The 25,635-nt window shown below is 49.4% G+C and overlaps 1 protein-coding gene and 1 long non-coding RNA gene across 3 annotated transcripts in view; both read right to left on the reverse strand.

The window, feature by feature from the left end:
* Window positions 1-601: 601 nt before the first annotated feature.
* The window catches only part of AHCYL2 (adenosylhomocysteinase like 2), a 34,179-nt gene continuing 9,145 nt past the window's right edge, over window positions 602-25,635 (reverse strand). The window contains exons 3-17 of the mRNA XM_083859994.1: window positions 24,449-24,592; window positions 23,117-23,217; window positions 22,112-22,214; window positions 19,827-19,921; window positions 15,721-15,827; window positions 13,163-13,279; window positions 10,974-11,037; window positions 9,786-9,874; window positions 8,009-8,079; window positions 7,800-7,894; window positions 6,993-7,091; window positions 6,382-6,450; window positions 6,230-6,308; window positions 5,392-5,512; window positions 602-3,010 (exon numbers count right to left, since the gene is read on the reverse strand). Of these exons, the coding sequence (XP_083716120.1) occupies window positions 3,004-3,010; window positions 5,392-5,512; window positions 6,230-6,308; window positions 6,382-6,450; window positions 6,993-7,091; window positions 7,800-7,894; window positions 8,009-8,079; window positions 9,786-9,874; window positions 10,974-11,037; window positions 13,163-13,279; window positions 15,721-15,827; window positions 19,827-19,921; window positions 22,112-22,214; window positions 23,117-23,217; window positions 24,449-24,592 (1,361 nt within the window). The 3' untranslated portion in view covers window positions 602-3,003. The remainder of the gene's footprint in view (window positions 3,011-5,391; window positions 5,513-6,229; window positions 6,309-6,381; window positions 6,451-6,992; window positions 7,092-7,799; window positions 7,895-8,008; window positions 8,080-9,785; window positions 9,875-10,973; window positions 11,038-13,162; window positions 13,280-15,720; window positions 15,828-19,826; window positions 19,922-22,111; window positions 22,215-23,116; window positions 23,218-24,448; window positions 24,593-25,635) is intronic.
* Window positions 3,051-4,398, reverse strand: LOC310909127. Of its 2 annotated transcripts, none has more exons than XR_014590002.1 (3): window positions 3,780-4,398; window positions 3,499-3,577; window positions 3,051-3,341 (listed from the first exon to the last, which is right to left on the reverse strand). It is a non-coding gene; the product is annotated as an uncharacterized lncRNA (long non-coding RNA). The 2 variants fall into 2 exon arrangements; XR_014590003.1 differs by lacking the exon at window positions 3,780-4,398 and adding an exon at window positions 3,681-3,739.

Below are 25,635 nucleotides of genomic sequence, written 5' to 3' on the forward strand. Positions count from 1 at the left end.
GAGCACTCAGAACAGGGAATGCTGCCATGGGGGTTGTGGGGTGTCCCTGGAGCTCTGGGAACAGGGAATGCTGCCATGGGGGTTGTGGGGTGTCCCTGGGGCTCTGGGAACAGGGAATGCTGCCATGGGGGTTGTGGGGTGTCCCTGGATCCCATTCCCACACCCAGTAAAGGGAGGGCGGTTGTTTTTGGGGTGACTGTGTAGGTCTGTGGCCGGGGAGGTACCGGGTGCCCCATCTCGTGTCCCACATCCCTTCACAGCCCCAGGAAGGCTGGAAACCCCAAAGGTTTGGGTGGGAATTTCCCGTGAGCAGCTCTGGGGCACAGCAGATAAGGGGACTGTTCAGAGGAGATAACGGGACCGGGATTGTTCCAGCACAGCCTCCCAAGGGCACTCCAGCCCGGGAGCCCCAACAGCCCCAAGGACGCGGCCCCGGAGCCGCTTCCCCAGCTGGAATTATCAGGACACGGCAGGAGCTCAAAGCTCCATCTTTGGGGACAATTTCCCCCTCAATCCCACCACCATCCCCGATCCCTCCTTGTCCCCCCAGCCCCAAAATCCTGGCCCCGCCTGACCCCAAGGATGTTTGTGAGCAGCTGAGTTGAGTTTTCCAATGTTTTATTTGTGTTTTGAGATTACAGAGTCTTTATTGCTGATCTAATACAATCACTCAGACATTAATATTTAAAACATCCTTTTTGAAATGTTACGGTTGCGACGTTCTCTCGTTTCCTCACTGCTGATGACGAGTTTTGTTGTCTTATTATCTCTAAAGTTCAGAACAGAATTAATTTCCTTTATACGATTTTCTGCTGGTGTTACCTAAAATCTCCTTTTTTTTTTTTCCCTAAGTCTTGAAAAATGTGTTACATTAAAAAAAAAAAAAAAAATAGATAAAAGAAACCAAACCCCATTACACGTTTAATTTAGAGATGATCATAGGATATGATTCCAGGTTGATTAGGAAAAAAGCCAAGCGAGCCAAAAAGCTTTTACAGGAGAAGCAGAACATGGAGAAGAGCTTTAAAAATCGAGGTGGGAAAAGCCAGTTGGGATTTTAGTATTAATATATATATATATTTATTTTTTTCTTCCCTTCCTATCTACCTGGAAGATAAAAGAGGGTTGAGACAGGGCACGAAGGGATCCGGGGCTGTGCAGAGCAGGCACAGGGCAGGACACGGCTCTGGGGATGGAGGGGTTGGGATAAAAGGGGATTTTCCAGGGGGAAGTGGCTGTGCTTGGGATGGGATTCCCCTTCTTCCCAAAGCTGCTCTGCCCCAGTGTCCCCGTGCTCTCACCTGGGCCAGGAGCAGCTCCCAGGGAACGGCACAGACCAGGAGGAGCTCGGGGACAAACACCTGGGGGTGATGTTTCAAACAGCTCAGGGAATTCTTCCCCCCCAAAAAAAATATCTCAGGATCCGGGTAAAATGAGGGAAGAGAGATCATTTCAAGTCTGTCCTGAGCCATCAGTCCACGTGGAAGCTTCTCAAAGCCTCGAGGTCTCCTCAAGGCCTTGATGCCTTCCCAAGGTCTCTTCAAGGGTTTGTGTTTTTCAAGGTTTCCTTTCCTGATTTTCAGAGATTTCAAAGAGAAACTTGGACTAAGGCGGCGCAGGGGAACGTTTGCTCTGTTGATGAGGACGTGGCCAACCTGACTCCCAATCCCCTCGAGGCCACAGTTCCTCCCTTTTCCCTTCCTTGTGCGTGAAGGAGCTGCCACAGAAAAGTTCTCCACGATGGCCGAGAGCCCCAGGAGGACAAAACTCGGATCTGCAGCTGATGGGAGGCTTGGGAAGCAAAGAGGGAGGACAAAAGGCTCCTGTGCTCACGGGGCTGGGCAGTTTTATTTCATCTTCTCCACGTGAAGGACAGAAGTGACTCCAGCCAGACACAGCACTGGGGAAAGGGTCACACTGTCCTGTGCTCAGGAGGGACATCCTGGGATCAAACAGGGGAACTCTGGCAGGTTTATTCTCCATCAGCTCTGACACGTTGAGGTGACCAAAGGGGGTTTTTAGTGATGCTGAAATCTCTCCCCTGGCACAGAATCCGTGATGGGGTCACTCCGGCTCATACATTCCAAAGGGGATTTCCGGATTCAATACAGATACAGAAAATAAAACTCCCAACATTTTCCAATGAGGACTGAAATTGAGCTGGAGAAGGAGCCGGGTGGATCCTCCTCCCAGCCGGGGCGCCGGGCGAGCTCCGCGTGGAGCTGCCGGGGCGCTTTGAGCAGCATCGGTGGGCAAAGGCCCTTCCAGCAGCGGGAAACACGACTTTGGTTGATCCAGAGAGAGAGAGAGACAGAGAGGTTGGCACTCGGAACGACAGCAGCAGGAAAAGGCCGCGGGGCTGTGGCCAGGCCAGCGCTGACCCTTGGGCACAGCTCCCGGCGGTGCTAAGGCGAGGATCCCCGGCTGGCCACGGCTCCGGGCACTTCCAGGGCACACCGAGAGGGTTTTCTCCAGCCAAGTTCCCCCAGGTGGTTCCCGGCCAAAGGGGGATTTTGGTTTTGCTGTCACAGAGCCGGGGATTCTCCAGGAGAAGCGCTGGAGTGTGGAGGAAAACCAAAAGCAGCTCCCAGGGCCGGGTCCCGCCGAGCGCGGGGATGAGCAGGGGGTAAAGGGATTATTATTATTATTATTATTATTCCACGGCTCGATTCCAGCAGCTTCCTCCTCCTCGCCTCCTTTCCCCCGTCCTCCCAGCCCCGGAAAAGAACGAACCCCCAAAAAAAGAGAGAAAAAACGAAAGGAACGGAAAAGAAAAATCCAGCGTCTCCCAGTCCCCGCGGCAGGACGAACACCAGTGGCAGAGGCCACATGAACAGTATTCTAATTTAATAAATAAATAACCTAAAACACACTGTCGACTATGGCAGCAAGCCCGGCTCTAGCGTGGGAAGCTTGCGTGGTTTCATCCTGTACAGTAGTTGAGAAAGACTCGGGGGGGTTGTTGCTGCTCCTCGCGACTCTCCGGGATGCGGCGGCAGGAATTCAATATCTGGGAAAAGAAGGGGAAAAAAAGATTTCTGGTGAATGGATTTGGGGAGTGGGGAAGGGAGGAGAGGCTGCCCCAGCAGCACCACGGTGGATTTTGGGAGGGGGAGAGGACAAGGAGAGAAATGGTTGAGGAAGGGATTTGGTCCTCGCTGGCTGTGAGGGAGGTTGGAGGGGTCGTGGATCCCCCTCAGTGCAGGGAATTCCCTGGGACCCTCAAAGGATCCTTCCTGACCTCTCTGTGCACAGGACAAACCTCACTCCCCTCAGGGCTGGGCCAGACCCCAAAACCAGGGACAAACCTCACTCCTCACACACCAAAACCAGGGACAAACCTCACTCCCCCCAAAGGGCTGGGCCACACCAGACCCCAAAAACCAGGGACAAAGCTCACTCCCCACAGGGCTGGGCCATGCCAGACCCCAAAAACCAGGGACAAAGCTCACTCCCCACAGGGCTGGGCCATGCCAGACCCCAAAACCAGGGACAAACTTCACTCCCCTCAGGGCTGGGCCAGACCCCAAAACCAGGGACAAACCTCACTCCTCACACACCAAAACCAGGGACAAACCTCACTCCTCTCAGGGCTGGGCCACATCAGACCCAAAACCAGGGACAAAGCTCACTCCCCCCAAAGGGCTGGGCCACGCCAGACCCCAAAACCAGGGACAAACTTCACTCCCCTCAGGGCTGGGCCAGACTCCAAAACCAGGGACAAACCTCACTCCCCCCAAAGGGCTGGGCCATGCCAGACACCAAAACCAGGGACAGACCTCACTCCTCACAAGGCTGATCCACATCAGACCCAAAAACCAGGCACAGGGAACTGAATCAGAGGGAATTCCTCCATGGCCAAAGGGAAGCACCAGGATTTTGTAAGGAAAAAAACCTCAGGATGAGGGAAAACCCAGTAATCCCCAAACTGGGAGCGTTCTGGTTTTCTCTGCCTGCCAAGAAAATCCCTTTTCCTGCAGGAGAAGGATCTGGGCTTCACCCTCCCAAGCTGATCCACGTTTGTTCAAAGCCATTTCATTTCCAAGCTGGAAATTCCTGACGGTGCTGCCTAAAAACTGTGGAGAGGGAAGGGATCCAGGGGCTCCAAATGCAAATGGCTATTTTGGGGATCTGTGCTGGGAGGGAGAGGAGCCCGTGGGAGCAGCCCCGGGGCTGAGGCTGCTCTGTGCCACCTCATCCTCCGTCAAACTTTATTTTTAAAGCTGCCACCGAGCTGGTGGCACAGCGCTGGCATCTGCCACGTCTGGGTGACAGCTGCTGCCAGGCACAAAGGGCTCCTGCCCTGCCAAGTGCTCCTGTCACAGCTCCAAGAGCTCCAAATGTCCCCTCCCTGCTGTGAGCAGAGCCCTGGGGAGATCCCCAGGGGATGGAGGGATGGATGGAGGGATGGAGGGATGGAGGGATGGATGGATGGAGGGATGGATGGATGGATGGAGGGATGGATGGATGGATGGAGGGATGGAGGGATGGATGGAGGGAGGGATGGAGGGAGGGATGGATGGAGGGATGGATGGATGGAGGGATGGATGGATGGATGGATGGATGGAGGGAGGGATGGAGGGATGGAGGGATGGATGGATGGATGGAGGGATGGATGGAGGGATGGATGGAGGGATGGAGGGAGGGATGGATGGATGGATGGATGGATGGAGGGATGGAGGGATGGATGGAGGGATGGATGGAGGGATGGAGGGATGGAGGGATGGATGGAGGGATGGAGGGATGGAGGGATGGATGGATGGAGGGATGGATGGATGGATGGATGGAGGGATGGATGGAGGGATGGAGGGAGGGATGGATGGATGGATGGAGGGATGGAGGGATGGATGGATGGGTGGATGGATGGAGGGATGGATGGATGGAGGGATGGATGGAGGGATGGAGGGAGGGATGGAGGGAGGGATGGAGGGAGGGATGGAGGGAGGGATGGAGGGAGGGATGGATGGAGGGATGGAGGGATGGATGGAGGGATGGATGGAGGGATGGATGGATGGGTGGAGGGATGGAGGGAGGGATGGAGGGAGGGATGGAGGGAGGGATGGAGGGAGGGAGGGATGGAGGGATGGAGGGATGGGTGGAGGGAGGGATGGATGGATGGGGGTAAAGCCCTGTCCCCCTCTGACCCCACAGGGGTCCCACACAGCGGGGCGGGGGGGAGAGGGATGGGAGGAGAAGAAGGCTGAGAGGGAACTGGGAGGGCTGGGAGGACACTAGGAGGGGCACTGGGAGAGCACCAGGAGGGGCAGAGGGCTGGGAGGGCACTGGGAGGGCTCCAGGAGAGGCACTGGGGTGGGCAGAGGGCACCAGGAGGAGCAGAGGACTGCAGGGGACCAGGAGGGGCACTGGTGGGGGCAGAGGGCTGCAGGGCACCTGTAGTAGTTGGGTTTGAAGGGTCCATTCTTGTTGAGCCCCAGGTACTTGGCCTGCTCGTCCGTCAGCTCCGTCAGGTGCGCGTCGAAGGTGGGCAGGTGCAGGCTGGCCACGTACTCGTCTGGGGACAGGGGACACAGGGGTCAGCCCCGGTCACAGCAGGGAGGGGAGGCCACCAGGACACCCCCGGGCTGAGGCAGAGCCCACCTGACACCCCTGGCAGGTGTCACCTCACCCCAAGAGCAGGACAAGCCACTCCTGCCTCAAAAACCCCAATTCCCACCCAAAAAAAGCCCCTTTTGGAGGTGAGGTGTGCTCAGGAGGGGGCTCTGCTGGGGTCACATCACTGGCAGGGACATCCCTGCCCTGGGAGCATCCCCTGCTCTCCACAGCTGGGACAGCAAAGCAGCAACCAGCCCAAAACCAGTGGGAAGGGCTCCAGGAACCCCCTGTGATGGTGTTTTACATCAGAATCACACACAGACTCCGACTTCAGAAGGCTGAAAATGACTCCTTTCTTTTTGGGATGTGTCTCCCTTTTTATCCCATCCTACACAGACCAATCTGATTGGTGACACAAAGACAAAAACCTCTCCAATCACATCGGTCAGACCAGAGGGACATCGAGAAGAAATCCCTCCTAGGGAAAGAAATTACAGAAACCAAAACATGCCAGGCACTGAACCAGGGCTACAAACCCCTGAGCTGGACCCAGGGGTGACAATGACACATCCTGGCCTGGTGTCACCTCCCAGGGGTGACAATGACACATCCTGGCCCGGTGCCACCCCCCAGCCCACCCCCCAGGGGGAGAAGGCAGCGTGGGGAAGGTGCTCACCCATTTTTTTGGGCAGCAGGTACACGTCCTGCTTGTAGCGGCCCTCGGGGGCGTTGTAGAGCTCGATGAGAGCCAGGGCCTGCAGGGAGGAGCACACGGGGGTCAGGGGCTGCTGCCCCTCAGGGTGGGACTGTCCCCTGCCCAGCCCTCACCTGTGTGGTGGCCGTGATGGACAGGACAAAGGTGGGCACGGTGGAGCAGCTCAGGTTCAGCAGGCGGCCCTGGGGAGGCAGAATTTGGGGGTTACCAGAGCACCAAACCCAGCTGTGACCCCACAGCAGGGACAGGGACCTCTGGAATGATGTGTCAGAGCTGTTTTGTCACCTGCACTGAGCCCCAGGGTGTGGCTGCCCCTCAGGAAGGGCAAATCTCCCTGTGGGAGACACCCTGGAGTGGGATCAATTAAAACAGGGGAGATTTTTCTTCATGCCAAAAGCTCAGGGGGGACCTTGTGGCTCTGCACAGGAGGGGACAGCCTGGGAGGGATTTGGGATCTAATCCCAGGGAACAGGGACAGGAGGAGAGGGAATGGCCTCAGGCTGGGCCAGGGTGGATTTTAGGGAAAATTCCTTCATGGAAAGGTTTGTCCAGCCCAGGGAGGTTTGGAGTCCCCATCCCTGGAGGAATTGGGGACACGGGGCAGTGGTGGCTGGGAACGGTTGGACTCAATGGCCTCGGAGATGTTTTCCAACCTAAATCATGCTGTGATTCCATAATTCCAGAGGCAGAGGGGCCCCTCAGCTGCAATCCCTGCTCCCCTCACCTCTGCCAGCAGCACGATCCTCTTCCCATCGGGCCAGATGACGTGATCCACCTGGGACCTCACCCTCTCCCAGGTGAGCTCAGGTGTGCGCAGGCTGGCCTGGGGAACGGGGTGGGAACGTCACCAGGACAGCCCCAGAGCTCAGGGAAGGGGCAGCACCCCCTGCCAGGGATCCCATCCCAACCCCAGAGCAGGGACACCTCTGTGATTCACAACCTGAACCGTTTTTATCATCCCAAATCTCATCACCTCAAACCCCCATAACCCCAAACCATCACCCCAAACACCATTGCCCCAAAACCCCCTCACCCCAAACACCATCAACTCCAAACACCATCGCTCCAAACCTCCATAACCCCCATCACCCCCAAACATCATCACCCCAAACCCCCATCACCCCAATCTTCCACCACCCCAAACATAATCACCCTCAAACCCCCATCACCCCAAACCATCACCCCAAACTTCCACCACCCCAAACATAATCACCCTCAAACCCCCATCACCCCGAACACCATCACTCTAAAACACCATCCCCCAAAACCCCCATCACCCCAAATCCCATCACCCTGAAACAATCACCCCAAACACCATCACCCCAAACCCCCATCTCCTCAAAACAGCATTGCCTCAAACACCATCACCCCAAATCCCCATCACCCAAAACCTCATCACCCCAAGCCCCCATCACCCTTAAAAATCCCCCCAAACCCCCATCACCCCAAAATATTATCACCCTAAGCCTCCATCACCCCAAAACCCCCATGACCCCAAACCATGACCCCAAACCCCCCAGACCCCACTGACCACGTCGATCTCGGTGTTGGAGTGGCCCATGTTGCAGACGATGCAGCTGTTCTTCATCCTGTCCAGATGTTCCCTGGTCACCACGTTCTTGTTCCCTGCGGCACCAAAACCCCAAACACTCAAACACTCACTCCCTGTCCTGCCTTTGGGGTTTTCCCCGGGCTCCAGCCCCGTTTTGGGGTGTCAATCCCCATTTCCTGGCCCCGTACCTGTGCAGGTGATGACGATGTCCACCTGCCTGATGACCTCGTTGAGCTTCACCAGCCGGAATCCGTCCATGCTGAGAGGAAAAATGGGGAAAAAGTCACCCCAGATCCCAAACTGAACTTCCTGAAGGGTCACTGGGGGTTTTTGGGGTCATCCTGAAGGGTCTGGGACAATCCACTGGGATTTCTGGAGGATCTGGGACATTTATGAGAAGGGATTTTGGGGGTTTTTCGCATGTCCTGTCGAGGTTTTATCATCTGCAAACCTCAATCCTCCACCCAGAGGGGTTTTTTAACATCCAGGAGCTGTGGATCCGCTCAGGATCCAGGTTGGGATGGATTTAGGGCATCCTAAAAGACACCCCGAAGCTGCAGGTGCCTCTCAACCCCCCTGAAATCCTTTTTTAGGACCCTCAGAGGTGCTGAGGCCTCCCCAGCAAGGTGAGCTCAGGGATAACAAGGCCAGGCTATGTGGGGTGGTTTTTTTGGGATTTGTTGACAATCCTCCCCAGGGCTCCTTCCTGTGCCTCTCACAAGCTGCAAAATCCCAGTTACTAAATAAAAAAAAGTTGGGTTTTTTTTTTTTTTTTTTTTTTTTTTTTTGCTGCATGTCCCCATTTCCTGAGCTTTTCTCCCAGGTGCTGCTGCTGGGAAGGGATGGCTGGAAATTCCCAGCTGAGGAGGGATGAAGGGCACAGAGCAGCCCAGAAGTTCATCAGCTCTGCTAATTAGAGCTCATTAGTCCTAAGGGTGAGGAGCTGAGGGTTTGGGGAGGTTCTGGGGTCCCACACTTTGGGATGCAGGAGGAGAATCCCACCCCAGCTGTGTCTGGAGGAGGGAGACTGGACATCAGGGGCTGTTTTGGGGTGTCCTGGTGGCAGTGAGGGGTCCCAGGACCCCAAAGAGCCCCGGGGTGAGGGGTGGGCACAGCCCTGGGACAGCCAGGGGCAGCTCGTTCCCAAAATCCCTGTGAGCCACAGCCCCAAACTCCTGCTGCTGTGGGATGGGATGGACTGGGAGAGGCTTTAGGGCAGGGCCATTTCCTGGGATGGGATAAACTGGGAGGGGATGGGATAAACTGGGAAATGTTTTAGGGCAGGGCCCCTTTCCTGGGATGGGATAAAAACTGGGAAGGGATAAACTGGGAGATATTTTAGGGTAGGGCACCTTTTCTGGGATTAGATAAACTGGGAGGGGAGGGGATGGGATAAATGGGGATGGGATGGGATGGACTGGGAGATATTTTAGGGCAGAGCCCTTTTCCTGGGATGGGATGAACTGGGAGGGAACGGGATAAACTGGGAAGGGAAGGGATAAACTGGGAAATGTTTTAGGACAAGGCCCCTTTTCTGGGATGGGATAAACTGGGAGATGTTTTAGGGCAGGGCCTTTTCCTGGCCCCAGGACAGAGCTGTGGATGTCCTGAACCTCTCCCTGTCCTCCCTCAGGGATCCCAGCAGACTCTGGCCATGGTTTCCCAGGATCAGTGGGATCTCAGGCTGGCTGAGCCATCCCTTAGGGATCCCCACAACCCCTGGCTGTGGTTCCTGGGCTCAGTGGGGATCTCCTCAGGCCCTGGCTGTGGTTCCTGGGCTCAGTGGGGATCTCCCCAGGCTCTGGCTGTGGTTTCTGGGCTCAGTGGGATCCCCATAACCCCTGGCTGTGGTTCCTGGGCTCAGTGGGATCCCCACAACCCCTGGCTGTGGTTCCTGGGCTCAGTGGGATCCCCACAACCCCTGGCTGTGGTTCCTGGGCCCCCAGGCAGTTGGGTACCCCTTACCAGGCCTGCAGGGCACAGATGGGATCGATCTCAGTGACGTAGACGATGGAGCCCATGGCCTTGAGGGCGGCACAGCAACCCTTCCCCACCTGAAATAACAACAACAGCAACATCAACAACAACAGCCCTTCCCCACCTGAAATAACAACAACAGCCCTTCCCCACCTGAAACAACAACAACAACAGCCCTTCCCCACCTGAAACAACAACAACAACAGCCCTTCCCCACCTGGAACAACAACAACAACAACAACAGCCCTTCCCCACCTGGAACAACAACAGCAACAGCCCTTCCCCACCTGGAACAACAACAACAACCCTTCCCCACCTGAAATAACAACAGCAACAACAACAGCCCTTCCCCACCTGGAACAACAACAACAACAACAACCCTTCCCCACCTGGAATAACAACAACAACAGCCCTTCCCCACCTGAAATAACAACAGCAACAACCCTTCCCCACCTGAAATAACAACAGCAACAACCCTTCCCCACCTGAAATAACAACAACAACAACATCAACAACAACAGCCCTTCCCCACCTGGAACAACAACAACAACAACATCAACAACAACAGCCCTTCCCCACCTGAAACAACAACAACAACAGCCCTTCCCCACCTGAAACAACAACAACAACAGCCCTTCCCCACCTGAAACAACAACAACAACAGCCCTTCCCCACCTGAAATAACAACAACAACAACAGCCCTTCCCCACCTGGAACAACAACAACAACAGCCCTCCCCACCCGGAACAGGCCAGGTTCAGCACAGAGCAGCACCCACAGCCCCCTGAGGGAACTGACAGGGGTCAGAATTTGGATTTTTAGGCTCCAGGCAGTGCCTTGAAGCCTCTGAAAAAGCCAAGGACAGAACTCTCCTGGTCTGGCCTGGGAAATGGTGAGGAGGAACCCAAAACAATCCCTATAAACAATCCCATCCTCCTCCTCCTGACACCTGGTGTTTTCTCCAACTTGTTTTACTGCTGGAGATTTTTACAAAAAAGTGGTGCCCTAAAGGACCAACCCAATTCATTGCACTGTATGAAAAAAAATCTCTCTTTCAATAAACTTTGCTATAAAATTCTTCTCACAAAGAAAGTTTTTTATCTTCTTTTCTTCCTACATATGGAATTCCCAGTGGGGAAAAAAGGGGGAAAATTGGGAAAATGGAACCCCCCTTACCTCCCCATAGCCACAAACCACCACCTGCTTCCCTCCAAACATCATGTCCGTTGTTCTCTTTAGGCTGAGAGGAAAAAAAAAACGGAAATTAAAACCACAATTAAAGGTCAGAGTTACAGCCCAGCACCAAGAGCTGCTCCCTGAAATCCAGGAGGAGAGAAAAACCTAAAAAAAAGCACCAAAAAAATTTCCCTTTTTTCCTTTTGGAAGGGTGAGGGTTCTTTTGTTCTTCCAGCAAAGGGGATTTGGAGCTTTTTATTTTTTATTATTTTTATTCATTTACTTTTTGGTTTTGCCACTCCCAAAACAGTGAAAAAACATCCCCAAAAAACCCTTTTAATCTGAATTTTTGTGGCCAACCCCCAAAAGGAAGAGCCCTGGGAGCAGCAGGGGAGTGGGAACTCCTCACCAGGATCCCAAAGCTTTTCCCAAACGAAGCTCCCCCTTGTTTCTGCTCCCTCCCTGAGCGTGTCCTACATTCCAGGCTATTTTTAGCTCTGGGATAAATAGGTTAGCAATGCAGGGAAGGTGAAATTCCCTCATTTTTAATTTTTTTTTCCATGGGAATTCAGTTAAAAAACCCCCAGCAGCTCTGAGGCACCTCTGCTCCCATCTGTCCTGACCCCATTTTCAATCATTGGGCCAGAATTTCAATTTCTCCCACAAGTTTTTTCCACATTTAAGGTTGGAAAGGACCTTAAATCCCAATTCCATCCCATGGACACTTCCCACTATTCCAAGGTGCTCCAAGGAGGGAATCCCTGAAATTCCAGAGGAAGAGAAAACCCAAAAAGCACAAAAAAAAACCAAAAAAAAACAAAAAAAAAAACAAAAAAAACAAACCAAAAAAAAAAAAGTTCTTTTGTTCTTCCAGTAAAGAGGATGAGATTTGGGTTTGGAGCTTTTTTTTTTTTTTTTTTTTTTTTTTTTTTTTTTTTTTTTTTTTTTCATTTCATCCCCCTCATTATTCCCATTATTCCCATTCCTTGGAAGGTGCTGCTGCTGCACATCCCAAAATTCTGGAATTGTTGATGGATCAGGGATTGTGCCACAAACAATGAGAGATTTGGGGCTGGACACCCAATTCCATGAAAATAAAGGGAATAAATAGGGAAAAAAAAAAAAAAAAAAAAAAAAAAGAAAAAAAAAAAAAAAAAAAAAAAAAAAAAAAAAAAAAAAGGGATGAAGAGGGGAAGGGGAAAGGGCAGGAATGTGGAGTCACACAGGAGGATTTTATCCAGAGGGGAAAGGGACAGGGTGGGAATTCTGATGTGCACCAGGGGTGAGGGAGGGTTTTGTTCTCTGACACACAAATTCAGCAGAGATGATCCAAAGGCAGCAGAGCCCTGGGGGAATCCTTCCCTTTTCCCTGGGGGAATCCCTCCACATTCCCTGTGGGAATCCTTCCCTTTTCCCTGGGGGAATCCCTCCACATTCCCTGTGGGAATCCTTCCCTTTTCCCTGGGGGAATCCCTCCCCAGTCCCTATTGGAATTCCATTCCTTTCCCTGGGGAAATTCCTCACCTTTCCCTGAGGGAATCCCTCCCCATTCCCTGTGGGAATTCCACCCCATTCCTTGTGAGAATTCCTCCCCTTTCCCTGGGGGAATTTCTCCTGTTTCCCTGAGGGAATTCCACCCCATTTCCTGGGGGAACTCCTCCTCATTCCCTGTGGGATTTCGTCCCCTTTCCCTGAGGGAATCCCTCCCCTTTCTCTGTGGAAATTTCTCCCTTTCCCCTGGGGGAATTCCTCCCCTTTCCCTGTGGAAATTCCTCCCCATTCCTTGTGGGAATTCCTCCCTTTTCCCTGGGGGAATTCCACCCCTTTTCCTATTGGAATTCCTCCCCTTTTCCTGGGGGAATTCCTCCCTTTTCCCTGAGGGAATCCCTCCCCATTCCCCTAAGGGAATCCCACCCTTTTCCCTGGGGGAATCCCACCCTTTTCCCTGGGGGAATCCCTCCCCTTTTCCTGTAGGAATCCCTCCCAATCCCTTTGGGAATTCCTCCCCATTCCCTGTGGGATTTTGTCCCCTTTCCCCGAGGGAATCCCTCCCTTTTCCCTGGGGGAATTCCTCCCCTTGCCCTGGGGGAATTCCTCCCCATTCCTTGTGAGAATTCCTACCCATTCCCTGTGTCAATCCCTCCCCATTCCCTGTGTTAACCCCTCCCCATTCCCGGGGAATCCCTCACCCGTCCAGGATGGACTCCCTGCAGCAGTACAGGTTGTCAAACTTCTGTTTGGTGACGGAGTCGTTGACGTTCATGGCCGGCACACAGAGCTTGCCTGCCTTGGAGAGCTGGTACAGCCTGCAGGGAACAGGGGTTATCCATGGGGGACTCACACCTGGGGGATTCACACCTGGGGGATTCATCCCTGGGGGATGAGAAATTCATCCCTGGGGGATTCATCTCTGGGGAACTCTGCCTTGGAGAGCTGGTACAGCCTGCAGGGAACAGGGGTTATCCCTGGGGGATTCATCCCTGGGGGATTCACACCTGGGGAACTCACACCTGGGGAACTCTGCCTTGGAGAGCTGGTACAGCCTGCAGGGAACAGGGGTTATCCATGGGGGATTCATCCCTGGGGGATTCACACCTGGGGGACTCACACCTGGGGGAGTCAACCCTGGGGAACTCACACCTGGGGGAATTCATCCCTGAGGATTTAATCCCTGAGGAATTCACCCCTGGGGAATTATCCCTGAGGGATTATCCCCCGAGGGATTCACACCTGGGGGATTCATCCCTGGGGAATCGATCCCTGCGGAACTCATTCCTGAGAAATTCATCCCTGGGGGATTCACACCTGGGGATTTCATCCCTGGGGAATTCACCCCTGGAGAATTTATCCCTGAAGAACTCATCCCTGGGGAATTCATCCCTGGGGAATTAATCCTTGGGGAATTATCCCTGGGGAACTCATCCCTGGGGAATTCATCCCTGGGGAATTAATCCTTGGGGAATTATCCCTGGGGAACTCACCCCTGGGGAATTTATCCCTGAAGAATTCACACCTGGGGAATTCATTCCTGAGAAATTCATCCCTGGGGAATTCTCCCTGAGGAATTCACCCCTGCACTCAGGGGGTTTGGGTTGGGAAGGGCCCTGAAGATCACCCTGGCCCTGGGCAGGGGCACTGGGCAATCCAGGGGCAGCCCCAGCTGCTCTGGCAATTCCAGCCCAGGGAACAATTCCCAGTTCCCAATCTCCCACCCAGCCCTGCCCTGTGGCAGTGGGAAGCCATTCCCTGTGTCCTGTCCCTGTCCCCAGTCCCTCTGCAGCTCTCCTGGAGCCCCTTTGGGCCCTGGAATGTTCTGGAAGCTTTCCCTGGATTCAGCATCCCCCAGCTCTGGGCACAGCCTCGACTCCCCATAGCAGGAAAATCAAAAATAATAAATTTAAACACCTCACTGTGGCTACCAAGAGAGTCTGAAAATCCTGTCCCTGCTCCAGCCCTTGGGAAGGAGAACCTGCCTTTGGAAATCTCCTCTTCCCACTGTGGGATTTCAGATCCTAAAAATATTCCAAAATCCTTGTCGTGACCCCACTGTTGCCACTTTTCTGTTTGAAACATTTCCTTTCCCTGTGTTCAGGAGCTGCCTGAGCCTCTGATCCAGCTCAGAGCTGCAGCCAAGCCTTTCCCCCTGCAGGAACACAAAGCTGCTGCTCCCCTCAGTTCCCTGGGATGGGATTCATGCCATGGAAAAGCTCCTCTGACACCTCCCAACCTCCAAAGCTGCTCCCACCTCAGCTCTGCTCCTGCCAGGGACTCAGGGATCTCACTCACTCATCTCTGGGGTTCTCCCTTCCCCAAAAAACATCTCAATTTCTCTTCCCAAACCTCACTTCATCCAGGGATTTAGGTCAGGGCTGCAAAAATTCACTCAGTTCTTATTCCCAAACCTCATTTCTTCCCATGGATTTAGGTCAGGGCTGGGCTTTCTCCCTTCCCCAAAAGTCAATTCAGTTCCACTTCCCAAACCTCATTTCTTCCAGGGATTTAGGTCAGGGCTACAAAAATAGAGTTTCTCTTCCCAAACCTCACCTTTCCCCAGGGATTTAGGTCAGGCTGGGCTTCCCCCCTTTCCCAAAAAAATCTCAGTTCCTCTTCCCAAAGGAAGAATCTCTTCTTCCCAGGGATTTAGGTGAGGGTTGGGCTCCCTCCCTTCCCCAAAAATCAACTCAGTTCCTCTTCCCAAACCTCATTTCTTCCAGGGACATAGATCAGGCTGGGCTTCTTCCCTTCTCCAAAAATTGACTCAGTTCCTCTTCCAAGGATTTAGGTCAGGGCTACAAAAATAGACTCAGTTCTTCTTCCCAAACCTCACCTTTCCCCAGGGATTTAGGGCAGGCTGGGCTCCCTCCCTTCCCCAAAAATCAACTCAATTCCTCTTCCCAAACCTCATTTTTTCCAGGGATTTAGGTCAGGGCTGGGCTTCCTCTCTTCCCAAAAAAAACGACTCAGCTCCACTTCCCAATCCTTATTTTTTCCAGGGACTTAGGTCAGGGCTGTGCTCCCTTCCTTACCCAAAAATCAACTCAATTCCTCTTCCCAATCCTCATTTCTTCCCATGGATTTAGGGCAGGTCCCTCCTGGTCCATGTCCCACCCCCAGGACCCTCCTGCTCCTCTTTGGGAACCCAGAGCAGTTCCAGGTCCTGCTGGGGCTTTGACCAGGATTCCCTGGAAACTGAGGGAGAAGTTTGGGACAAACCAGGTTGAGTTTTATCCCAAATTTCTGTGGGCACCTGTGGACCCCGGTCACGCTCTCCTCCACGATGCCCTTGATCTTCTTGAACATGTTGGGATATTTCTTGTAGATCCAGTGGGTGAGATCCCCACCATCATCCAGGATCTGGAAGGAAAAACAGCCACAGAGTCACCAGGGCAGGGAGGGAGAGGGGGTTAAAGGCAGGGAAATCACTTGGGATCAGCTCTAGGGCACGGATTTATTAATTATTGTGTTAATTTATGTTTAATTATTGGTTGGCTTTGGCCAGCGAGGACAATGTGGTGGGTTTGGTTCTTCTGGGTGATCCAGAGGTCGTGGTCAAACCTGTGAATTCCCTGACTTTAACCAGGTAAATTCCTTGCTCTTATCCAGGTGAAATCCCTGGATTTATTCAGGTGAAATCCCTGGATCTATCCAGGTGAAATCTCTGGATTTATCCAGGTGAAATCCTTGGATTTATCCAGGTGAAATCCCTGGATCTATCCAGGTGAAATCCTTGGATTTATCCAGGTGAAATCCCTGGATCTATCCAGGTGAAATCCCTGGATTTATTCAGGTGAAATCCCTGGATCTATCCAGGTGAAATCCCTGGATTTATTCAGGTGAAATCCCTGGATCTATCCAGGTGAAATCCCTGGACTTAGCCAGGTAAAATCATTGGCCTCGTGCAAGTAAAAACTCTGAATTTACTCAGGTAAAGTCCTTGGCCTCACTCAGGTAAAATCTTTGGTCTTATACAGGTAAAACCCCTGCAGTTACCCAGGTAAAATCCCTGGATTTATCCAGGTGAAACTCCTGGATTTATGCAGGTAAATTCCTTGGTCTTATCCAGATAAAATTCCTTGGACTCAACCAGGTAAAATCCTCAGCATTACCCAGTAAATCCCTGGACTTGGCCAAGGTAAAATCTCTAGTTTTATACAGGTAATTTTACCTGTATATATAGGAAATATATTCCTGTTTATACAGGAAATTTTACTTAGAATTCCCAAAGTAATTATGGAATAAATGAGGGTGGCACAGAATTCCCAAAGTAATTATGGGATAAATGAGGGTGGCACAGAATTCCCAGAGAAATTATGGGATAAATGAGGGTGGCACAGAATTCCCAGAGAAATTATGGGATAAATGAGGGTGGCACAGAATTCCTGGAGAAATTATGGAATAAATGAGGGTGGCACAGAATTCCCAGAACAATTATGGGATAAATGAGGGTGGAACAGAATTCCCAGAGAAATTATGGAATAAATGAGGGTGGAACAGAATTCCCAGAGAAATTATGGGATAAATGAGGGTGGCACAGAATTCTCAAAGTAATTATGGAATAAATGAGGGTGGCACAGAATTCCTGGAGGAATTATGGGATAAATTAAGGTGGCACAGAATTCCTGGAGCAAATATGGGATAAATGAGGGTGGAACAGAATTCCCAGAGAAATTATGGGATAAATTAAGGTGGAACAGAATTCCTAGAACAATTATGGAATAAATGAGGGTGGCACAGAATTCCCAGAGAAAATATGGAATAAATAAGGGTGGCACAGAATTCTCAGAGAAATTATGGGATAAATGAGGGTGGCACAGAATTCCCAGAGAAAATATGGAATAAATGATGGTGGCACAGAATTCCCAGAGAAAATATGGAATAAATGATGGTGGCACAGAATTCCCAGAGAAATTATGGAATAAATGAGAATGGAACAGAATTCCCAGAGAAATTATGGAATAAATAAGGGTGGCACAGAATTCTCAGAGAAATTATGGGATAAATGAGGGTGGCACAGAATTCCCAGAGAAAATATGGAATAAATGATGGTGGCACAGAATTCCCAGAGAAAATATGGAATAAATGATGGTGGCACAGAATTCCCATAGAAATTATGGAATAAATGATGGTGGCACAGAATTCCCAGAGAAATTATGGAATAAATGAGAATGGAACAGAATTCCCAGAGAAATTATGGAATAAATAAGGGTGGCACAGAATTCCCAGAGAAATTATGGAATAAATGGGGGTGGAACAGAATTCCCAGAGAAATTATGGGGATAAATGAGAGTGGAACAGAATTCCCAGAGAAATTATGGAATAAATGAGGGTGACACAGGATTTCCAGAGAAATTATGGGATAAATGAGAGTGGAACAGAATTCCCAGAGAAATTATGGAATAAATGAGGGTGACACAGGATTTCCAGAGAAATTATGGGATAAATGAGGGTGGCACAGAATTCCCAAAATAATTATGGAATAAATGAGAATGGAACAGAATTCCCAGAGAAATTATGGGATAAATTAAGGTGGCACAGAATTCCCAGAGAAAATATGGGATAAATGAGGGTGGCACAGAATTCCCAGAGAAATTATGGGATAAATGATGGTGGCACAGAATTCCCAAAGTAATTATGGAATAAATGAGGGTGGCACAGAATTCCCAGAGGAATTATGGAATAAATGAGGGTGGCACAGAATTCCCAAAATAATTATGGGATAAATGAGGGTGGCACAGAATTCCCATAGAAATTATGGAATAAATGAGAATGGCACAGAATTCCCAGAGAAATTATGGGGATAAATGAGGGTGGCACAGAATTCCTGGAGCAAATATGGAATAAATGAGGGTGGCACAGAATTCCCAGAGAAATTATGGTAAAAATGAGAATGGAACAGAATTCCCAGAGAAATTATGGGATAAATGAAATCCAACAAAAACCTCTGGGAACAGATCCAAGATCCTTTTGCTCCCTCAATCCTTTCCATGATTCCAGGACAGGGCTGAAAACTGCCCCAGAATGAAGAGGGAAAGCAAAATCTGCATTTTTCTGGGACACCGAATTGTTCCAAAAGTGACATTTTGGATGGGAAATTATTCCTCAAAGAGCTGTTCCTGTGTCTAGACTCAGTCTGATACCTCGGGGGTGGATTTTTTATTTTTTTTTTTTGACATTTCTGGTTCTTTTTAAAGGTGACAGTGACTGGAAAGGGATAAAAATCCCACCTCAAATGAGCCAATATTGGCAAAAAAACCCCCCCAAAAACGCAAAATTTCATTTTGATTTCTTCTCATGTCATTTAGATCAGGAGCTCCAGGGCTCCAAATCTTTGGGGAAATGTGAAAACAGCACATCTTGACAGCTGAAAATTATTCTGCTCACAGGGAGAAATTCTCTATAAAATCTGGGAGAAATTCCCCATAAAATCCAGGAGAAATTCCCTACAAAATCCAGGAGAAATTCCCTATAAAATGCAGGAGAAATTCCCCAGAAAATGCAGGAGAAATTCCCCATAAAACCCAGGAGAAATTCCCTATAAAATGCAGGAGAAATTCCCCATAAAATGCAGAAGAAATTCCCTATAAAATCCAGGGGAAATTCTCTATATAACCCAGGAGAAATTCCCTGTAAAATGTAGGAGAAATTTCCTATAAAATGCAGGAGAAATTCCCCATAAAATCCAGGGGAAAATCCCTATAAAATCCAGGAAAAATTCCCCATAAAATCCAGGAAAAATTCCCCATAAAACCCAGGAGAAATTCCCTATAAAATCCAGGAGAAATTCCCCATAAAATGCAGGAGAAATTCCCCATAAAATCCAGAAGAAATTCCTTATAAAATCCAGGAAAAATTCTCCATAAAATCCAGGAGAAATTCCCCATAAAATCCAGGAGAAATCCCCTATAAAATGCAAGAGAAAATCTCTATAAAATCCATGAGGAATTCCCCCTAAAAATTCCCTTTCCCTCTAAAATTTCCAGGTTACCTGTTTTCCCGGGAAACAAGGGCAAGATAAAAAGGGAGTTGGGGGTACCTGATCTTTTTGTGGTTTAAAACGTAGAAATCAGGGAAAAATCTGAGCTTTGTCCCCCAAAAATCACCTCAGCCAAAGGTGAGAATTTAAGAGTGAAAAATTCCTGTTAAAAATACTGATTTGGAGCCATTTTTTAGCAGTTCAACCTGCACCGAGACGCTCCGAAAATCAAACTAAACACCCCAAAAAAGCCGCATTAATGCAGATTATTTTGGGAAACAGCGAAATAAAACGTGGCTCGGTGAGATCCAGGAGGTTTTAGCTGCCATTTCCTTCCTCCTTTTCCTGTCCAGGTGGGATTTTTGTGTTTCCCAACTCACCATGTTGGGCTGCCAGCCCTCGACGTTGACGCAGCGGTCGATGCACCACCAGAAATCATCCTCGGATTCTCCTTTCCAGGCAAACACAGGGAACCCTGGCCAGGGAGGGAGAGGGGGTTAAAGGCAGGGAAATCACCTGGGGATCAGCTCTAAGGCATGGATTTATTAATTATGGTGTTAGTTTAGGTGGGTGTGTTTAATTATTGGTTGGTGAAGTCCCTGAGTTTAACCAGGTGAATTCCTTGGTCTTATTCAGGTGAAATCCCTGGATTTATCCAGGTGAATTCCCTGACTTTAACCAGGTGAAATCCTTGGTCTTATCCAGGTGAAATCCCTGGATCTATGCAGGTGAATTCCCTGGCTTTAACCATGTAAATTCTTTGGTCTTACCCAGGTAAAATCCCTGGATTTATCCAGGTGAATTCCCTGGATTTATCCAGGTGAATTCCCTGACTTTATCCAGGTGAAATCCCTGAATTTATCCAGGTGAAATCCCTGGACCTATCCAGGTGAAATCCCTGAACTTAGCCAGGTAAAATCATTGGCCTCGTGCAAGTAAAAACCCTGAATTTACTCAGGTGAAGTCCTTGGCCTCACTCAGGTAAAATTTTTGGTCTTATACAGGTAAAACTCCTGGATTTATCCAGGTAAAATCCTTGGCTTTTACCCAGGAGAAATTCCCTATAAAATCCAGGAGAAATTCCCTCTAAAATTCATTATAAACTCCATATAAAATCCCAGATAAATTCCCTATAAAATGCAGTGGCAATTCCCCTATAAAAACCACAAGGAATTCTTGATAAAAAGTAGGAGAAAATCTCTACAAAATGCAGGAGAATTTCCCTACAAACTCCATGATAAATTCCCTATAAAATGCATGATAAACTCCCTATAAAATCCACAAGGAATTCCCTATAAAATCCACGAGGAATTCCTGATAAAATGCAGGAGAAATTCCCTATAAAATGCACGATAAATTCCCTATAAAACCCACAAGGAATTATCTATAAAGTTGAGGAGGAATTCCCTATAAAATCCATGAGGAATTCCTGATAAAAAGTAGGAGAAAATCCCTATAAAATACAGGACAATTTCCCTATACAATGCAGGAGAATTTCCCAACAAAATCCAGGAGAAATTCCCTATAAAATCCATGATAAATTCCCTACAAAATCCAGGACAAATTCCCTATAAAACCCACGATAAATTCCCTATAAAACCCACGATAAATTCCCTATAAAATCCATGATAAATTCTCTACAAAATCCATGAGAAATTCCCTATAAAATCCAGGATAAATTCCCTACAAAACCCAGGACAAATTCCTTATAAAACCCACAATAAATTCCCTACAAAATCCAGGAGAAATTCCCTACAAAATCCATAATAAACTCCCTACAAAATCCAGGACAAATTCCCTATAAAACCCACGATAAATTCCCTATAAAATCCAGGATAAATTCCTTATAAAATCCATAATAAATTCCCTATAAAATCCAGGATAAATTCCCTACAAATTCCAGGACAAATTCCTTATAAAACCCACAATAAATTCCCTACAAAATCCAGGAGAAATTCCCTATAAAATGCACGATAAATTCCATATAAAACCCACAATAAATCCCCTATAAAACCCACAATAAATCCCCTATAAAATCCAGCATAAATTCCCTACAAAATCCATAATAAATTCCCTATAAAATGCACGATAAATTCCCTATAAAATCCAGGAGAAATTCCCTATAAAATGCAGGAGAATTTCCAAAAAAAAAAAAAAATCCATGATAAATTCCTTATAAAATGCACGGTAAACTCCATATAAAATCCAGGAGAAATTCCCTATAAAATCCATTATAAGTTTCATATAAAATACACAATAAATTCCCTATAAAATCCAGGAGAAATTCCCTATAAAACCTGCAATAAATTCCCTACAAAATCCAGGAGAAATTCCTTATAAAATGCAGGACAATTTTCGTATAAAATCCACAATAAATTCCCTACAAAATCCAGGATAAATTCCCTATAAAATCCATCATAATTTTAATATAAAATACACAATAAATTCCCTATAAAATCCAGGATAAATTCCCTATAAATGCATGATAAATTCCCTATAAAATGCATGATAAATTCCCTACAAAATCCAGGACAAATTCCTTATAAAACCCACAATAAATCCCCCATAAACCCCACAATAAATCCCCTATAAACCCCACAATAAACTCCCCGTAACCCCCCAGAATTCCCTCCCAAAGCCCCAGGAAGAGGCAGAATTTCCCCACCACTCTCGGCCAGGGCAGCGGCCACCTCGTTCAGGGTGGAGTAGATGTTACAGGCGGCCCAGCGGCACTGGGCCCCCAGAGCCCCCAGCGTCTCCATCAGCACCTGGGGGGACAAAATACACCCAAAATCAGAGCGGAAATGCAAAATTTGGGGTTTAATGTGTAAAAGGATTGGGAAAATCAGATCAGGAATGGAAAATTGGGGGGTTTGTTTGCAAAAACACCGAGAAAAGCAGCTCAGAAACAGAAAATCGAGGGATTTATTCAGAAAAATGCCTGGAAAATCAGCTCAGAAACAGAGAATTGGGTTTTCTTTTGTTGCTGTTTGTGGAAAAGCCCCTGGGGAGTCTCTGAAGTTGAATTTAAGGTTCTGGTTTAGGGAATCCCTCTTCTCTATGGGGTCAGTTTTAAGGGATGAGCAGTGGGAATTCCCTGTTTGGGGTCAGTTTTGGGGGACAAGCAGCAGGGATTTGGGGTTTGGGGTCAGTTTTGGGGGATGAACAGTGGGGATTCCCTGTTTGGGGTCAGTTTTAGGGGATGAGCAGCGGGGATTTGGAGTTTGGGGTCAGTTTTGGGGGACGAGCAGCAGGGATTTGGGGTTTGGGGTCAGTTTTAAGGGACAAGCAGCAGGGGTTTGGGGTTTGGGGTCAGTTTTAGGGGACAAGCAGCGGGGATTTGGGGTTTGGGGTCAGTTTTGGGGGATGAACAGTGGGGATTCCCTGTTTGGGGTCAGTTTTAGGGGATGAGCAGTGAGGATTTGGAGTTTGGGGTCAGTTTTGGGGGACGAGCAGCAGGGATTTGGGTTTGGGGTCAGTTTTGGGGGATGAGAAGTGGGGGTTTGGGGTTTGGGGTCAGTTTTAGGGGACAAGCAGCAGGGGTTTGGGGTCTGGGGTCAGTTTTGGGGGACAAGCAGCAGGGGTTTGGGGTCTGGGGTCAGTTCTATAGGACAAGCAGCAGGGATTTGGGGTTTGGGGTCAGTTTTGGGGTTTGGGGCCGGGCTCTCACCGCAGTCTGTGCTGTGATGTGGGTGCACCCCACAATCTTGGCCCCGGCCAGAGGTTTCTCCCCCTGAGCTCTCTTCCTCAGAGCCATCAGCGCTGGCATTTCTGTGGGGGAACAGGAAAAGGGGTTTGGGAATGGGGTGGGGAGGGACAGGAGGAACAGCCACCCCCTGCCTGCTGATCCCATAAATTCACACAGCTCTGAAACAGCCAAAGCCTCAAAAACAAACCCCAAATATGGCACAAATGACCCCAAATCCCCCTGGATTTTTCCCTCTTATATTCAATTTTCTGCCTCTGGGTGAGGTTGAAGGAGACTCTGCTTGGGGCTGAGGATTTGGGATTTGCTCCAATATCCAACCCTTAAACCCTGCCTGGCCTTTGCTGGGGTTTATTTGGAGGTAAATCAAGCTAAACCCAAATTGTGAAATTTATGGGATGGATTTCATCTTTTCTATTGATTTAACCAAATAAGTTCAACCACGGAACAGTCTAATATTTGGTTGGGACTACACACAGCACAATCCTGTAACACAAAATCCCACAGAGGCTTTCCTATCCCTCAAAACCCCACAGAAGCCCCACAAAACCCCACAGAATCTTTTCCCATCCCCTAAATCCCACAGGAGCTTTCCCATCCCTCAAAACTCCACAGGAGCTTTCCCCATCCTTGAAAATCCCATAGAAGCCCCTCAAAATCCCACAGGATCTTTCCTATCTCCCAAAACCCCACAGAATCTGAATCCCCCAAATCCCCATAGAATCTTTCCCACCCCCAAAACCCCACAGGAGCCCCTCAAAACCCCACAGGAGCTTTCCTATCCCCCAAAACTCCACAGGAGAGGATGATTTGGGGTCAGGAGGGGATGATTTGGGATCAGGAGGGGATGATTTGGGATCAGGAGGGGATGATTTGGGATCAGGAGGGGATGATTTGGGGTCGGGAGGGGATAATTTGGGGTCAGGAGGGGATGATTTGGGGCCAGGAGGGGATGATTTGGGGTCAGGAAGGGATGATTTGGGGTTAGGAAGGGATGATTTGGGGTTAGGAGGGGATGATTTGGGGTTGGGAGGAGATTTGGGGTCAGGAGGGGATGATTTGGGGTCAGGAGGGGATGATTTGGATCAGGAGGGGATGATTTGGGGTCAGGAGGGGATGATTTGGGATCGGGAGGGGATGATTTGGGGTCAGGAGGGGATGATTTGGGGCCAAGAGGGGATGATTTGGGGTTAGGAAGGGATGATTTGAGGTCAGAAGGGGATGATTTAGGATCAGGAGGGGATAATTCGGGATCAGGAGGGGATTTGGGGCCAGGGAAGGGAGCAGCCCCGTTACCCTGCTCGGCGATCTCGATCTCGCGGCGCCCGAACTCGGCCTGTTTGATGTTCTTGACGCAGAAGTCGCTGCTGCCCTTGGAGTTCTTCTGCTGCTTGTCCCGGGGAGAGGTCTCGTCATCGGAGCTGTCCGTGTACGAGGCGGCTGCGGGGGAACAGGGGGCAGGAAAGGGTTAAAGAATTCCCAAAATCCAGGGGTGTTTTTCCATCCCCAGCTGGGATCTCTCCTGCTCCTGGCTGGGAGAGTTTTTTCCCAGCTGGATTTAGCTGGGATGGGTTTTGAGTTCTCATTTTTAATTCTCTCGAATTCAACCCCACAGCAGAGGGGATGGGTTGAGTGCTGCCCACTTCCGACACGGGGTCACCTCCATGGCCTTCTCCACCTCTCCTCCCAAAACTTGTCCCAATTTTCTTCCCAAAATTTCTCCCACCTCTCCTCCCAAAGTTCTCCAACTTCTCTTCCCAAATGTTTCCCACCTCTCTTCCCAAAAGTTCTTTGTCTCTCTTCCCAAAGTTCTCCCATCTTTCTTCCCAAACATTCTCCCATCTCTCTTCCCAAAAATTTTCCCACCTCTCTTCCCACAAGTTCTTTGTCTCTCTTCCCAAAGTTCTCCCATCTCTCTTCCCAAAGTTCTTCCATCTCTCCTCCCAAATGTTCTCCCCTCTCTTCTCAAATGTTCTCCCATGTCTCTTTATGAAAGTTCTCCCACCTCTCTTCCCAAATATTCTCTCACATCTCCTCACAAATGTTCTCTCATGTCTCTTCACAAAAGTTCTCCTATCTCTCCTCCCAAAAGTTGCCTCAATTTTATTCCCAAAAGTTCTTTGTCTCTCTTCCCAAATGTTTCCCACCTCTCTTCCCAAAAGTTGTCCCATATTTCTTCTCAAAAGTTCTTTCACCTGTCTTCCCAAAAGTTCTTGACACTTGTCCTCAAAGTTCTCCCATCTCTCTTCCCAAATGTTTCCCACCTCTCTTCCCAAATGTTCTCCCATTTCTCTTCCAAAAGTTCTCTCATGTCCCTTCCCAAATGTTTCCAATCTATCTTCTCAAAAGTTCTTTGTCTCTCTTCCCAAAAATTCTCCCACCTCTCTTACTAAATCTTTTCCTATTTCTCTTCCCAAATGTTCTCCCACCTCTCTTCCCCAAAGTTCTCCCACCTCCCTTCCCGAAATTCCACAGCTCCAAGA

The sequence above is a fragment of the Zosterops lateralis genome, assembly GCF_965231275.1.
Source record: "Zosterops lateralis genome assembly, chromosome: 4".
Taxonomy (NCBI): domain Eukaryota; kingdom Metazoa; phylum Chordata; class Aves; order Passeriformes; family Zosteropidae; genus Zosterops; species Zosterops lateralis.